This window comes from Perognathus longimembris, chromosome 8, assembly GCF_023159225.1.
Source record: "Perognathus longimembris pacificus isolate PPM17 chromosome 8, ASM2315922v1, whole genome shotgun sequence".
In the NCBI taxonomy this organism is placed as follows: Eukaryota; Metazoa; Chordata; class Mammalia; order Rodentia; family Heteromyidae; genus Perognathus; species Perognathus longimembris.
The window spans coordinates 12,741,101-12,757,395 of NC_063168.1; the positions used below are offsets into that span (position 1 = coordinate 12,741,101).

The following is a 16,295-nucleotide window of genomic DNA, read 5'->3' on the forward strand; positions in this document are numbered from 1 at the left end:
AGTTCAGGCTTGAGGTCATCATGGATACAACAAACTTGGAGTTCAAACCTCAGCTCTGGGGCTGGGGACATGGCCTAGTGGCAAGAGTACTTGCCCCGTATACATGAGGCCCTGGGCTCAATTCCCCAGCACCACATATATAGAAAATGGCCAGAAGTGGCACTGTGACTCAAGTGCAGAGTGCTAGCCTTGAGCAAAAAGAAGCCAGGGACAGTGCTCAGGCCCTGAGTCCAAGCCCCAGGACTGGGAAAAAAAAACAACAACAACTCAGCTCTGCCATCAGCTCACTAGATAGCTATAGACAGATTACACCCTTCCCTGGGCCTCATTTCTGCCTTAGTAAACAAGAGTTCTGGGCCCATACCTTTAAAGTTTCCTTTTGGCCTAGCTGGCAACCTGAGAACTATGCTTAGCTCAGATGCTCAGACAAGGCAGGGACATCCAGTCCCAAGTTACTACTTGCCTCTAGGTCCTTGGTGATGGGGTGGGAGGGACCATGTGTCACCAGGAGAATGGCGTAGGCTTTGCAGATCATCCCGTGCCCTACTTCGATGTTACCAGCGTGCCAATTGGTCAGCCCTGCCCGCATAATGGCCATGCCCAGCTGGGCATTGTTGTGGTGGTAAAGTTTCCTGTAGGGTCACAGCAAATAGTCATCATACTTCATCGCAACCATCCTTACATCTGCACACCATTTAACAATTCATAGACCAAGTCCATCTGCTCCTCCTGTTACTGCTACTGCTGTGAGGCATCTTCGTCTATAGAGGGCGCTGAGGGGCAAAGGACTGAAGGATCCCACACAATGTGACTAACTACCAAGACAACTCCTCTTTGGAGAAGGGGCCCAGGATTGAATTCTGAGTTTGAGCATAGGAAGCTGGCACCCTGTGAAGCACCTCAGCCCTCTTCTTAGGGGAGTGACATGAAGTTCAAGGGGGAAAAATAACTTAGCTGTCCATCTCGGAACAGTATTGTATTTTCATATATGCATTGGTGGGAAATGAGATTCTATATTAAAAGTAACCAGTATACATGAAACCCGGGTTCAATTCCCCAGCACCACATATATAGAAAATGGCCAGAAGTGGCGCTGTGGCTCAAGTGGTAGAGTGCTAGCCTTGAGCAAAAAAAAAAATAAATAAAAAAAAAAGATTCTATTGAGAAAATAAAATAATTGGACTTAAAATAAATAAATAAAAGTAACCAGTGTGAGGTGCTGGTGGCTCATACCTGTAATCCTAGAAACTCAGGGGGCTGAACTCTGAGGACTGAAGTTCAAAGCCAGCCTAGATAGAAAAGTTCATGAGGATCTTATCTCCAGTTAACCAGCAAAAAGCTGGCAGTAGAGTTGTGGCTCAAGAAGTAGTGTCAGCCTCAGGCAGAACAAGCTAAAAGAGAGCATAAGGCCCTGAACTCAAGCCCTAGCAGCAGCATAAAAACAAAAAAACAAAAACAAAAGCACCTCATATACATGAAGCCCTGGGTTCGATTCCCCAGCACCACATATATAGAAATTGGCCAGAGGTGGAGCTGTGGCTCAAGTGGTAGAGTGCTAGCCTTGAGCAAAAAGAAGCCAGGGACAGTGCTCAGGCCCTGAGTCCAAGGCCCAGGACTGGCAAAAAAAAAAAAGAAAATACATTTAGGGGCTGGGAATATGGCCTAGTGGCAAGAGTGCCTGCCTCGTATACATGAGGCCCTGGGTTCAATTCCCCAGCACCACATATACAGAAAACGGCCAGAAGTGGCTCAAGTGGCAGAGTGCTAGCCTTGAGCAAGAAGAAGCCAGGGACAGTGCTCAGGCCCTGAGTCCAAGCCCCAGGACTGGCAAAAAAAAAAGCAGCTGGGCCCTGGTGACTCACACTTACAATCCTAGCTATTCAGGAGGGTGACACCTGAGGACTGTGTTACAAAGCCAGCTGGGGCAGAAAAGTCTGGGAGACTCATTTTTTTTTTCTGTGAGGCCCCGGGGGCTTGAACTCTGGACTTCAGCATCATCCCTGGGTTCATTTTGACCGAGGCTAGCACTCTACCACCTGAGCCACAGAGCCACTTCTGGCTTTTTCTGTGAGTAACTGGAGATAAGCATCTCAGGGACTCTCTGGCCCGGGCTGGCTTTGAACCGTGATCCTCAGATCTCAGCCTCCTGAGTAGCTAGGATTACAGGTGTGAGCTACGGGTGCATGGCTCATGAGGCTCTTATCTCCAATTAACTACCAGAAACTGGAAGAGAAGCTGTGGCTCAGAGCGGCAGAGCACTAGCCTTGAGCAAAAGAGCTCTGGCACAGTGTCCAGGCCCTGAGTTCAAGCCCTACAACTGACAAAACAAAAACAACCAAAAGCAGAAGCCACTTAAGAGACACATGACCATGGACGACAAGTAGGCTTCACCTGGACTGTCCATTCTCACTGTTGGGTCATTGCCCTTTTGAGCAGCACAAGAAAGAGGTTCAGTTGAAAACAGAACCATGGCGTGACTGATTACTGTGATGCCTGCTGTGGGTGCAACTGGAAGGGTAGCAACGTGTGTGTGTGCGTGCGTGTGTGCGTGCGTGTGTGTGTGTGTGTGTGTGTGTATGTGTACGCGCATGCGCCATCCATTTGCCATCACTGGAATAGACATGCTTCCAGGCGACTGTGTGAGACCCAGGCTCATCACCTACATGTAGCCATCCACCATCCTCTTGGCATAGTGCGAGGCCTCCTCAAAGGCCTGCAGGTAGGAGAGGACCTCAGACACAATGCTCAGCATCCTCAGTGAATACAGGTTAGTGTCGGCAAACACTGGCTCCTGCCTCTCCAGACATTCCCGGCACAGCTTCACAACCTGCAGTGAGAAAGGCTCTGTCCATCACCACTGCACCAGAACACCCGCTCGCTTCACAGATGATACACCAGGACAATACTGGACCCTTGCTCTCTTTCTCTTTTGTTGTACTGGGGATCAAACCCAGGATGTTGTACTTGCTAGGCAAATGCTTTTTCCCCTGAGCTACATCCCAGCCCTTGGACACTCACTCCACTCATCTTTGAAGGTTGGGGATGTTGATGACAGAGATGGGAAAGCCAGGCTTGCGATTTGCACAGCTAAATGGCCCTGTCTGGTTAAGATAGAGGGATAGGAAGGGAAATGATGGGATGGAGGGCCAAGTTAGGAGCTTTCAAAGTCACAGGTAGCAGAGAGCTATAGAAACTTATATGTATCTCAGTGTGTATATAGCTACACACATATACGTATGTACATATACATAAATATGCAAATAGATACACAATGCAAATATATCCTATGCTATGGTTAGGTATCTCCCAAAGGCCCATGTGTTAAAGGCTTGGTTGCCTGCCTATGGTGGTACTGTAAGGTGGAAATGAAGAGGAAAGAAGAGAAGGGGGTGAGCCTATGGAAGTACACTAATTAGTGTAACTCTTGACTCTACCCTTGACATCAACTAACCATAATATATAATACCACTTCACTCACATGACTGTCACTTAACCTGAAAGAACTGCTAAGAAGCGAGAACTATGTCCTGGGTTGTTCACTTCAGGAAAGGGTCATACATGTACAATGAATTAGTAAAAGAAGATAGAGAGGGGGGAAAGCAAATAAAAATGAAGAAAATATTAAGCTCTTATATTGCCATGCCCTACTGGCATCTACTTTTGGGTGGGGGAAGGGGAGAACTGATTAATGGTCTCTGTGTTCTATTAAAGACTGGATGCGCACTCCCTTGCAGGTGTTGGGCACAGAAATTAACTTCCAACATGCTGCCCAGGCTCATTCAAGGCAACTTCTCCGCAAGCTTGTGTTTGGGCTTCAGTTTTGACTGTACGTTGAAATCACCTGGGAGCTTTAAAAATCTAGAGGCCTGGGTCCCCTGCCAAGAAATTCTGGTGAAATTGTCCTGGGTAGGAGTGTGGAAATGAGGAGTTCTCAAAGGAGATTGGAGTGCGTGTCCACATGCGAATCCCTGGTACATCCAGAGCCCAAGTTAAATGCCCGGCTGGTAGAAATGGGAAGTTGTATTTGTATGGAAATCCAGTTACGGGAAAGCAAGCAACCCACTCTCAGTGTGTCCCCCGTCACGGCCCTCCCTCTATCTCCAGTGCCACCTGAGCTCCCACTAATCCCTCGGCATACGGGTCAGGCTGCTTTAGCTCTCCTCACACCCAGTTCCGGTAGGCTGACCAGTCATCGAGAACACACCTCTCACAGGTACTAAAGATTTAAGGGCATAAAAAGTCATGGCATCAGGCTGGGCACATGGCTTAGCGGTGGAGCGCTTGCCTTGCATGCATGAAGCCCTGGGTTCAATTCCTCAACACCCTATAAGCAGAAAGGGCCAGAAGTGGAGCTGTGGCTCAAGTGATAGAGTGCTACCCTTGAGCAAAAAGAAGCCAGGGGCAGTGCCCAGGCCCTGAGTTCAAGCCCCAGGACTGGAAAAAAAAAGTCATAGTATCATAAGGGACATTTTTTCAGCAAAACAAACTGCTCAGTAGCTTCCCAAGTCCTTACTTACTAGAGAGCCTTTCTTTTTTTTAAAATTTTATTTATTTATTAATTAATTTTGTTGACAAGGTGTTGGGCAAAAGGGGTACAGTTACATAATAGGGCAGTGTGTACATTTCTTGTGATATCTTACACCCTCGTTTTTCTTTCCCTTTCCTAGATCAGGTAGGGATATATACAATACCCAGTGTACCAAAAACATATACAGTAACCACGTGGCATACGCCAAAGGAAATTCACACTAGAGAGCCTTTCTATCTTCACCCCACCCCATGCCCTATAAAGTCTGCTTACCTCATGATACAAACCCTCAGAGCGAGCCTTGTCTATTTTTTCCAGTGTGTCTTTTGAGAATTGTATCATCTCTTTCACCACTTCGGGTGAAGGCTGGAAAAGAAGGAGACACTGAGTTGGAGACTTACTGATGGAGAAACTCATTCTATCTCTGAGTAGCCTTTGAGTTACATTCAGTGTAACTCAAGATCAATGTCTTTCTCATTCTGAATACCTTAATTCAAGTGTGCTAAAGACCTCAGCGGCTTTTCCAGCGGCCTCTTCATACTTTAACACATGTTGTGTTCTCTAGATCACATTCCAGAACCTTCCTTACTATTAGTCAGTCATTACTAGTCTGGGCTCACTGCTGGGTTTTGGGACCTAAGTGTTAAAATGGACATTGATTCCTGTTATATTTTCTCTGGCATTTTGGATTCCAGATGTGTCACCTGAAATAATTATCATTCTTTTTGCTTCAAGTTAACCACACACAACTGAAGATATGCTCTTGGGTTTTTAGTCTTTAACCTAGCCATTAAATACTAGCATGTACAGGATAAAGCGCAAAGCTTGAAGACTTGATCCAAAAATCATGCTCCAGTTTGCCCTTGGAGCTCATCAGAGAATGCTCATAGGATTATAATCCATCTACTTGTTTTGACAAGAAGAATATCATGAGAGATATTATCAGCTTTCTCTGAAATCTAAATTTATTTGGCTTACTGATGGTCCTAAGAAACCTAGAAGTCTCGTTAAGACCTATTAAAATAGGTTTTTGGTATTTTAAGCAAAGAAGTACCATAATTATGAAGCCAATTACCGTAAAGTTGCCATAATTTTGAAGAAAAATGCAAAAAATTCTCAAACCTCAAAAAAGGAAGAGGAAGGAAAAAGGAGAAGGCAGATTAGAAGGGGTGAAGCCCTTACAGAAGAAGGGGATGGAGTAAAAGGGATGTCAGTCCCTCAACCTTGAAAATTTGACAAATTTCTATTGTGAAAGCCATCCAGAGGCACAATTGAGAGAATATGCATATATAATTGTTATTACATATAACAATTATTATATTGTTATATAATTGTTTATATAGTGGGCTGAACTCTGAGGATCTCGATTCCAAGCCAGGAAAGTTCATAAGACTCTCATTTCCAATTAACCACCAAAGAGCCAGCAGTGGAGCTGTGGCTCAAGTAGTAGAATGCCAGCCTTAAGAGAAAAAGCTAAAGGACAGCACCTAGAAACTGAGTTCAAGCCCCAGTACAGGCGTGCACATGCACACACGCACACACGCACACACACACACACGCACACAACTTGCTTTACATCTCTCTGTAGGTTTACACATACATGTCATGAAGAAAGTAGGAAAGATTTTGATGCTTATGGGACGGAGTGGCATGTTATTTTAACAAAAGAAAGAAAAAGAATTGTAATGGACTTATACAGACCTCAGCTTGCAGAAATATTTCTAAGTGACTCCAACTTCCAACTCTACACATGAGGAAATTAAAATCCAAAAGGAAGAAGGTTGCCAAGCTCAGAATTCAAGGTCATGGCCAGAACTAGAACATAGAGCTCCTAATTATTTTTTCCAGTGTTCTTTCTATATTATCATGGCTTTTTGGTTTGGTTTTGTGTACTCACTTGTTTTTTCTCAATTACTTAGGTTGTTTTTAGTTTGTTTATTTGAACACGGAAACTCAATTTTACTTTTTAAAAATAGAAGGTTTTTGCTTTGAATCCAAGTAAGTTTCAGTTCAAATCCTCAATCTTTTACATCAATAGAGATTACACCCCTGCAATTCAGACGGGAACACATGGACAATGTCATCACTAGTAAGAGCCTATCTAAACAGAAACTATGGGTCACATACTACCTACAGAACTGCTTTTATTTTCTTTTAATGGAGCCAATACTGAGACTTGAACTCAGGGCTTTGAGCTCCTCTTTGGCTTTTTCATTCAACATTGGTGCTCTACCACTTGAGCCATACCTCTACTTCCAGCTGGTTAATTGGAGATCAGCGTCTCATGGACATTTCTGCTGGCTGGCTTTAAACCATAATCCTCAGTGCTCAGCCTCCTGAGTAGCTAACCTACTGAATTATTGACACACTAGATAAACATCAAAAAGTTTAACAAGTATGAAACTGTAACCTCTCTGTATATCACTTTGACAATAAATAAGAAAAAAAAGGTTTAACAAAATGACTATGTTGTTGTATGGTTTTGGAAGGGAGAGAAGGATTTTTGTCTATGAAAACATAGTTTATGTGGTGTTGGGAGTCAGCCTCTAGGAGGGGAGACTGGCAGGATCACAGACAAAACAGGACATGCACAAATGCTAAAAGGTCAAGGTGGAGGTAACAGGGTAGTCTGCTCTCTCCTTAGTGCAGAGACTTGTACATGCCTGCATGTCAATACATATTTCCTATGTACGGAACCTCAGTTTCTGTGAGAAAGTAGCTGTTCCTATAAGAAAGGTACTGATTCTTGGGTCGCAATTACTCTGTCCCTTGCCTGGGAGATAGGACTCTCAATTTCGCTACGCTTTGCATTGATGACTCACTGCTTACAGCTTCCTTCTACTTTTGTCTACATAGAGACTGATTATGCTTGCATATCCATGGCTATTACATGGGTCTATGGGTGTATGTCTCTTGTAATTTTTATAAGGGGAGGTGTACACTGTGTTATGGGTTAAAGTTCATCCCCTTGAAATTTATATGTCGAAGTCCTAATACCTAGTACCTCGCAATGTGGCCTTATTTAGAAACAGGATCATTGGTAGATGTAATTAGTTAAGCTGAGATCATACTGGAAAAAAAAAAAACTAGGGTAGGTCCTAGTCCAATATGACTAGTGACCTTATAAAAAAGAATACTATGTGAAGAGGAGACAAGCATAATGAAAACGCTATGCAGATCACCAAGAGAAGACAGCCACCTACAAGCTCGGGAGAAAGATCTGGAACAGATCCTTCCTCACAAGCCTCAGAAGGCAACCACTCTATCAACCATTTGTGGACCTCTTACTTTCAGAACCGTAAGACAACTTGGTGTGTCTTACCACCCACCTTTTGGTACTTTGTTATAGCAGCTCCAGAAAACAAATACACACAGTATTGTTTAGCGTCTTAATTCTTTTCCTTTAAGAAAGAGAGCTCATTCCAAGCTGGGCATGGGTGGTTCACTCCTGTTATCATAGCTAGTCAGGAGGCTGAGATCTGATTATTGTGGTTCAGTTAGCCCATATGGAAAAGTCTGCAACTCATCTCCAGTTAACCACCGAAAAGCCAGACACAAAGGAATAACTCAAGTGGTTGAGTATCAGTTTTGAGCTAAAAAGCCAAGTGACAGCTCAAAACCTGGAGGTCAAGGCCCAGTACCATTGTAAAAGAAGAAGAAATAAAGCTCTGTTCGTACTGATGTATAAACATCTAATGTATTTATTTATTTTTATTTATTTATTTATTTATTTACTTTTGTTGCAAGATTGGGACTAGAACTGGGTACCTGATGCTTTTGCTTATTCACTAGCACTCAACCCACTGAGCCATGCCCCCAACCCCTTTTATAATTCATTTAATAATTTTTGCTTGTTTGTGTGGTACTGAGGAGTCGAACCCTGGGCCTCATGCATACTAGGCAAACACTCTACCACTAAGCCACACTCCCAGCCCAATGTATTTATTTTAATGTTTACAAGCTATTCCTTGCATTTAAATATTTCTCTGTTTGTGGTTATCTGGGTTTTGGTATTTTATTGTTCTTAACAGTAAGAGGTGGTTCTCTTTATTGTTCTCAATAATAAGAGGTGGTTTTCTCTCTCTCTCTCTGTCTCTGTGTGTGTGTGGTGTGTGTGTGTGTGTGTGTGCGTGTGTATCCTTATGGACATTTATGCAGGATAAATTCTTAAAACTGGAACTTTTGGGGGGAAAAAATAAAAACTAGTATAAAAATCAGTGAGTGGCCCAATGTCTAGAAGAGCCAAGAGCCTAGAGGCGGGAGAGCTGAGTTCTGGGAGGACACGCTTTCTGAACCTCAGCCCTGACTCTACTGAGTAATGAAGTGCTTCTCAGGCGGCCCACCGCTGGTCTCCAGAAGTCCATGTAGAGCCTCTGCCCTTACTAGAAGCCAGTTTCTGCTCCCACACGGGAGTTTGGAAGCCTATTTATGTGTTTGTATCTTAAAGATGCTCGTGGACTGCCAGTTGGACCGATATGCCCAATTAGACTGCACTGAGGGCCTGCCTCCTTGCTCAGCACCTCTATGTGATTCCTCAGGCCTGCTCAGAGGCTGTGACCAAAGGACCCGCTGGCAGGTTTCGGATGTGGTGCACAGCCAGCGTGGCAGCTTCTGAGTAGAAGGGCTACAGTTCAGCTTTACCATTCCTGCCTCTATTTAGCTAAGTTCTGGTGCCCAGATCCTCCTCAGGCACTGATACCGAGGGGAAGAAGAGAGTCTTGAAGATACTTCTGCTCACACTGATACACTATTCCGTTCCTTCTCTCTACCCCTTCCCCTTTGACTGCCTTCCAGCTACAGATCAAAAACTTCCAAAACCTCTTGATAGGGTTCCCTCAACCATGAGTCACCCCAACCCCAGCGCCGATCCCATCTGTCCTCTGCTCCCTGCCTGTTCAAGGAGGAAATGGTTCCATTTTAGCTTCTTGATTGTATTGTTATATATAAGTGACTCAAGACTTCACTGTCATGTTAGTGTGTGGCAGCTCCTCTAAGCCCCTGCCCCTCCTGCCCCATTCAACCTGCCCTATCTCCATGGAACTAGATCCCCAGTTCCATCTTTGTGATAACCAGATACCAACCCCTCTCTTCCTCCCTAATACTGAGGACTGAGCCGGGGCCTTGAGCATGCTAGGCAAGCACTCTTCTACTTGAGCCATGTCTCCAGCCCCAGATAACAAACATCTTTGCCCATTAGTCCTCAATAACTGGACACATTACTTCATCTATATAAGGTCAAGGGCCAGACCCAAAGCTTACTTGGTGCTTATATATCACTGTCTGTGTGTGTGTGTGTGAGAGAGAGAGAGAGAGAGAGAGAGAGAGAGAGAGAGAGAGAGAGAGAGAGAGTCTGGGAGCTTGAACTCAGGGCCTGGCTGCTGTCCCTGAGCTTTTTCATTTGAGGCTAGTGCTTTAGCCACAGCTTCATATTGGACTTTGGTGAGTAATTGGAGATGAGAGTTTCACAGACCTTTCTGCCCAGGTTGTCTTCAAACTACAATCCTCAGATCTCAGCCTCCTAAGTAGCTAGGATTACCATGCGTGAGCCTCTGGCTCATTTTATATATCTCCTTTTGTTTAATCTTTATAGCACCATGTAGTGGGGCCACCACTCTCATTTCAAGGATGAGAAGACTGAGTGATTCTTTACATCTAAACCCTTAGCCACTGTAGTGCCAGGACACTAGCTAGGACCCACCTAATACCCTGCTCTGTGCACCACCCCATGCCACCTCCCCAAAGGTCCATTGCTTAGCTGTGGAATCCACCCTTTGGTGGCTCTGAAGAGGATAGCCACAGAGACACCCAGCAGTGGAGAGGCATGTACCTTGGGGTCTTCCTTCACCCCCAGGAAGAGGTCGTCTTTCAGCCCTTTTTGGCAATGCTCACACGTGCAGTCAAAGTAGTACTGCATCTTCAGCTGCTTCTTTCGCTCCTCACTGACATTGAGGAAGTCAATGTAGGACACCGTCAGCTCCTCTCCTTCAGAGATCTTGCCCAGGGCCCGGAGTTCAATTCTAGAGCAGGGCAAAAGAGAAAGAGTCAGTGGAATCCAGGCATACCAGCAAGGGATTGTGCTCTGCAAAGCTTCCAGGAGTCAAGACTCAAATGCAACCGTGTTCCCTAGCATTCTGAGAAAACTCTCATTCCCTGCAAATAGGGGAAGTGTGGTCTAAAGCATAGTTCTCTGAAAAATTCCACTCTACTCATTACAACAGTTAAGTCTGCTCCATTCTGTGAGGTTGTTTGATTTGTTTGTTTCTGGAATCAACTCGAATAGAATCTCGGTAGAGGGCAGGGCTTATTCACAAAGCTATACACACCTTCCATGCCTACAATTAGCCAAGTTCACTTAGCTACTGATTATGTGTAACAAAGGAAGAGAGAAATAATAACTTGAAAATCTTATTTATTTATTGCCAATCCTGGGGCTTGAACTCAGGGCCTGAGCACTGTCCCTGCCTTCTTTTTGCTCAAGGCACAGTGCCACTTCCAGCTTTTTCTGTTTATGTGGGGCTGAGGAATCGAACCCAGGGTGTCAGGCATGCTAGGCAATCACTCTACCACTAAGCCACATTCCCAGCCCCTAATTTGAAAATCTTGTTTTGTTTTTTGCCAGTCCTAGGGCTTGAACTTGGCCTGAACACTGTCCCTGGCTTCTTTTTGCTCAGGGTTAGCACTCTACCACTTGAGCCACAGTGACACTTCTGGCTTTTTCTATATATGTGGTGCTGAGGAATCGAACCCAGGGCTTCATGTATATGAGGCAAGCACTTTACCACTAGGCCATATTCCCAGCCCCTAATTTGAAAATCTTAAGCAAGCAAAGATCTATAATTTATTAGTGGCTCTCAGAAACATGCACATTTAGTTACCCACAATGTTGATTCATTCTGCATCTAACTCTGAGCCTCTCACACTTACACTTCAGTCTAATTTCAAGTCTATATCCTGTCAGGGAGCTTATGCCCACTGGAGATCACTGAAGGCATTTAAATAAAGAAAGGCCGTGTCTGTAGCCTGCTGCATTGTCCACATTTGTGCTTACTGGGAGAAATGGTTTAATGGTTGAAGGTGCTATATGGCATTTTAATTGCCTTCCAATCTAGATCTGACCCTCCAATTACCCACAACACTATTCTGCTTACCATGGAATCATACAGAGTGTGACACAGATAAAAGCCCTCCGAAAGAACTGATATGCCCTCACACCAAACAGGCGGAGGCCAGACGAGAGTCCCTTGGCCATGCACCTCCCGCCACAGGGCCAGACAGCTACGGCCTGCGAGCTGGGTCCTCTGCGGTGCTTCCGCATCCCCCAGGCACCTGGGTTCCACGGCTGAGTGGGAAAGCAACTTCCAGAGAGCACGGAGCAGGATACAGAGACTGGGGACAGCATCTGACAAAGATCACTGGTCATTTCTTTACCTCTCAGAAAGGTTACATTAGACGCCTGTGAACAACTGGGCAGTCCTGAAAGGAGCCCCTCCCATGTTTTTTGAGATGAAAACTAAGAAAGGCATCTGTCCACTTATGCCTACAATCCGTTTCCCTGATCCAGGTGCTGTGATTGGAACACACCTGTAATGTCGGCACTTGAGAGACTGAGGCAAGAGAATCCCAAGTTCAAAGCCAGCCTAGAGTACATACTAAGACTGTCATGAAATCGATAACTAAATAAAAAAATTTTTTTTAACTTTCCTCCAACTGAAAATACACTGACACGCCCAATAAATGAGGTAAATAGTTATCAAAACTGATAGAAAGCCTGGAAAAATCTAAATGCTTGCTTACCATTTATTCCTTTTTAAAAATTTATTTATCTATTTTAGTGCTAGACTTGGAACTCAGAGCTTTGCCATTGCTAGGCAGGTGTTCAACCACTTGAACCATGCCCCTAGTTCCTTTGCCTTCATTCCTCTCTTTCCCAGCCCCAAGTTTGGCAGGGGTTGTTGTTATACTGAAGAGATAAAAAGACACATGGGAGAAGAAGGTAGGCTGATTCCAGTCGTATCTCTGCAGGTAATCTCAATATTTCCAAGCCCCAGACTCATTTCCCACACAGGGACGCTGACACCAGAGATGTAAGCAACTTCCCTGAAGGTCTCCCAGCACTTGTGCAACAGAGACAGAATGAGAAGAAAGGTACCAACCATGCTTCCATGAGTCACGCCAGCCTTGCCTGATGGTTTTCAGCTGTTTGCTCTCTATGATACATGCATGGAAAAAGAAATATAGCCAACCCTCTGCCTGTTAGGAATCCATTACTATCCTAAATAGTTCTATGTGAGCTTCTCTGGGGCAGTGTGGAGCGTGCCTGGCTGGGGTCTGGCAGATTGTTTAAATGCTATTAAAGGTTTCAAAACCAAATTAACTGGATATCACTTAAATACGATAAATGCATCTAGGCCCATGCCATTTTACATTAGAGAAGCTCCTCGTCCCACAGCAGGTGTATATGCTCAATTACAACCCATAAGTTGAAAATATAATTGGTTGAAAATATATTTAATGTACCTAACCTGCCAAACATCATGGCTGAGCTTAACCTGCCTTAAATGCATTCATTTAATTTGACAAAACTATCTAACACAAAGCTTATTTTGTTTTTATTTTGTATTTCTTTTTTCTTTTCCTTTTTTCTTTTATTTTTTTTTTTTGGTTGGTCGTGGGGCTTGAACTCTGGGCCTGGATGCTTTCCCTGAGCTCTTCAGCTCAAGGCTAGTGTTCTATTACTTGAGCCACAGCGCCACTTCTAAAGCTTATGTTTTAATAGAATGCTTTCACTAATTGGACAAAAATATTAACACAAAGCTTATTTTATAATAAAATGCTAAGCATCGACTCATGCAAATTACTGAACACTATATATACTGAAATTGAAAAGCAGAATGGAGGCATGAGTATGCTTTCACATTAGCATAAAGTTTAAAAAAAGTTGTCAAAATATCTTAAACAACAGAACATTTTACTTGGTAAGGGCTGACAATGTGACTAAAATAAGCACGGTAGCAGTCAGGAGGTTTTCCTCCAACCAGCTTCTGCAGTCAATCATTTCCCCATGCTGGACCCAGAGCCCTTCCACTTCCAACACGGCAATTCTAGAATTTGGCTCACTGAGCACAAGTAGGAGAATAAGTGTTGCTTGCCAGAAGCGGAGTGAGGCTTAAGCGGTAGAACAACAGCCTTGAGTGAAATCAAGTGAGAAGGCAAGGCTGTGAGTTCAAGCCCCAGTTCTAGCACGTGCACAGGTGCACACGCACGCACGCACGCACACATAAAAGTAAAATGCAACTTAAATACAAATTCCAAAAACAGTAAGCAAAATACTCTGTACACATATTGACCAAAATATCATAGTTAGGAGTGCTCTTCTCAGAGCGCAGTCTAGGTAAGAAGCTGAAGTAATCAACACAGTACTTTAGTAGGTCAATAGCATCAGTAGTCCTCATTTCTTGGTAAGCAGGGTTCACGGGATAATAGGTCTTTGCTAAGGTGGTCTAAACTAGAGGATTCATGCTTCAAGGCTAGGGACGTGAGAAAGCTGAGTTAGGAAAGAGAAAGGAAGGAAGCACAAGGAAACAAAGGCAAAGCAGGCAGTAGTGGGTGGGTGAGAAGTAAATGGTTAATTTCAATGCATTCAAAATGTATCACCACTCAATAAAGACCAGACACTGGAGTGCAGGACATTACAGATGGGTGGACACTTGGGAGGGGGCAGTCCCAGCAAACCAGGCAAGTAAGGGACATGGGTCAGAGGAACAAGGATGCTGGAAAAGACTGACCCACCTCATCTGGGTATGAAACATGGATTTCACTGCCTCATGACTGAAAGACAAAACAGACACCCGAATGCAAGTCAATACCATTGGCTGATCTGGTGCACAGCATTGTGGGTCACACAATCAAAGCCTTGGCCATCCTGGTAATTATCCCAGCCCTTCTAGCAATGCTCATGCGGCAGAATGCACCCTGGTACATAGAGGAATCACACTGGATTTGGAATGCAAAGTGCTAGATTCAAAGGTTCTTAGTGTAGAACAAATAATTTCTCTTCTCTGGTACCCAATGCCTCACCTGTTAGAAAGCAATGAAACTATCAAACTGGATGTTTGTGGCTTATGCCTATAATCTTAGCTACTCAGGAGGCTGAGATCTGAGGATCATAGTTCAAAGCCAGCCAACACAGGAAATCCTGTGAGACTCTTATCTCCAATTAACCAGCAAAAAGCAAGAATTGGAGCTGTGGCTCAAGCGGTTGAATGCCAGACTTGAACAATAAAGCAAAGGGATAGAGCCCAAGCTCTGAGTTCAAGCCCCAGTACTGACACGAGGTGGGGGGCTGTCAAGAGACAACGTACAGTGCTAAGAAAGTACAGTTGTTCTTTTCCCATTGACAAGCATCCTGGATGAATGAACATGGCTTCTTTGGAGTGAGTATCTTGGAGAGAGTTTTCATTGCGTATGAAGACTGGCTAGGTCACACAGGCAGCATGTAAAAATTGTCGGAGTTAAAATTAGACCCCCAATACCATATCCAGGGTTCTTTCCACTATGCCAGGCAGCTAAGCGGTGACTATAAAGACTGCTTCTCTGGTACGAAAGCCAAGAATCTCAGCTATACATAGCTGCTCAAGATTAATAAAGGCAAAGAAGCCAAAGCACACACCAGAGATGATCTGAAGAAAGGTCAACGGTTACACATAGTGACAAGAAGAGCCTAGATCACCATCACTTAGAGGAGGGCCATCTAGAAAGCTGGAGCCTCTATATGACTAAATTTTATCTGCTCTCTGCTAACGAGGCTGTGTGAACTACAGGCCTCTTGGAGGATTCCATGAAGTCCAGCCAAATGACCCCAAGAGGCACAGGAAATGTAACACAAAGCCTGGGAAATATTATCATCTGGGGGGGGGGGGGCTGGGAATGTGGCTTGGCAGTAGAGCGCTTGCCTAGCATGCATGAAACCCTAGGTTCAATTTCTCAGTACCACATAAACAGAGAAAGCCGGAAGTGGCGCTGTGGCTCAAGTGGTACAGCACTAGGCTTGAGCTTAAGAAGCTCAGGGATGGGGCTGGGGATATGGCCTAGTGGCAAGAGTGCCTGCCTCATATACATGAAGCCCTGGGTTTGATTCCCCAGCATCACATATACAGAAAATGGCCAGAAGTGGCGCTGTGGCTCAAGAGGCAGAGTGCTAGCCTTGAGCAAAAAGAAGCCAGGGACAGTGCTCAGGCCCTGAGTCCAAGCCCCAGGACTGGCCAAAAAAAAAGAAGCTCAGGGATAGTGCCTAGGCCCTGAGTTCAAGCCCCAGGACTGGCAAAAAAAAAAAAAAAAAAAATATATATATATATATATATATATATATATACATACATACATACATACATATATATTATCATCTGTGTCCAAAGTAAACTTGCTCAACCCCAGCATCTTTCTCAATTGCTTTAGTCTGACTTTGGAAGTAGGGAAGAGAAAGGGGAAATTAAGAGTCATTGCTAGGTGAAGGCTTAAGCCTGATTCTCAGTAGAGACCTGGAAACCAAAATTTCTGGTGTCTAAGTTTGCGGATGGGAAAGGAGAAGCTACTCATGTTGAAGGCTGAATCAACTCCTATCTGTCATACCAGATCATCTCTAAGAGCAAAAGCAATGCATAGAGTTCAGGCTTCCTTCCTCAGGTAAAAGCAGCTCAGGGACAGTGCCCAATCCCTGAGTTCAAGCCCCAGGACTGGCAAAAACAAAAACCAGGTGCTCAATCATTGA

General features: G+C 44.4%; 1 protein-coding gene across 3 annotated transcripts in view; it reads right to left on the reverse strand.

The window, feature by feature from the left end:
* Smyd1 (SET and MYND domain containing 1) overlaps window positions 1–16,295 on the reverse strand; it is a 31,281-nt gene that overhangs the window by 3,061 nt on the left and 11,925 nt on the right. The window contains exons 5-9 of one of the 3 annotated variants that reach the window (XM_048352526.1): window positions 14,318–14,356; window positions 10,356–10,545; window positions 4,802–4,894; window positions 2,664–2,827; window positions 464–632 (exon numbers count right to left, since the gene is read on the reverse strand). In XM_048352526.1, the coding sequence (XP_048208483.1) occupies window positions 464–632; window positions 2,664–2,827; window positions 4,802–4,894; window positions 10,356–10,545; window positions 14,318–14,356 (655 nt within the window). The remainder of the gene's footprint in view (window positions 1–463; window positions 633–2,663; window positions 2,828–4,801; window positions 4,895–10,355; window positions 10,546–14,317; window positions 14,357–16,295) is intronic. The other 2 variants (XM_048352527.1, XM_048352528.1) reach the window with 2 other exon arrangements.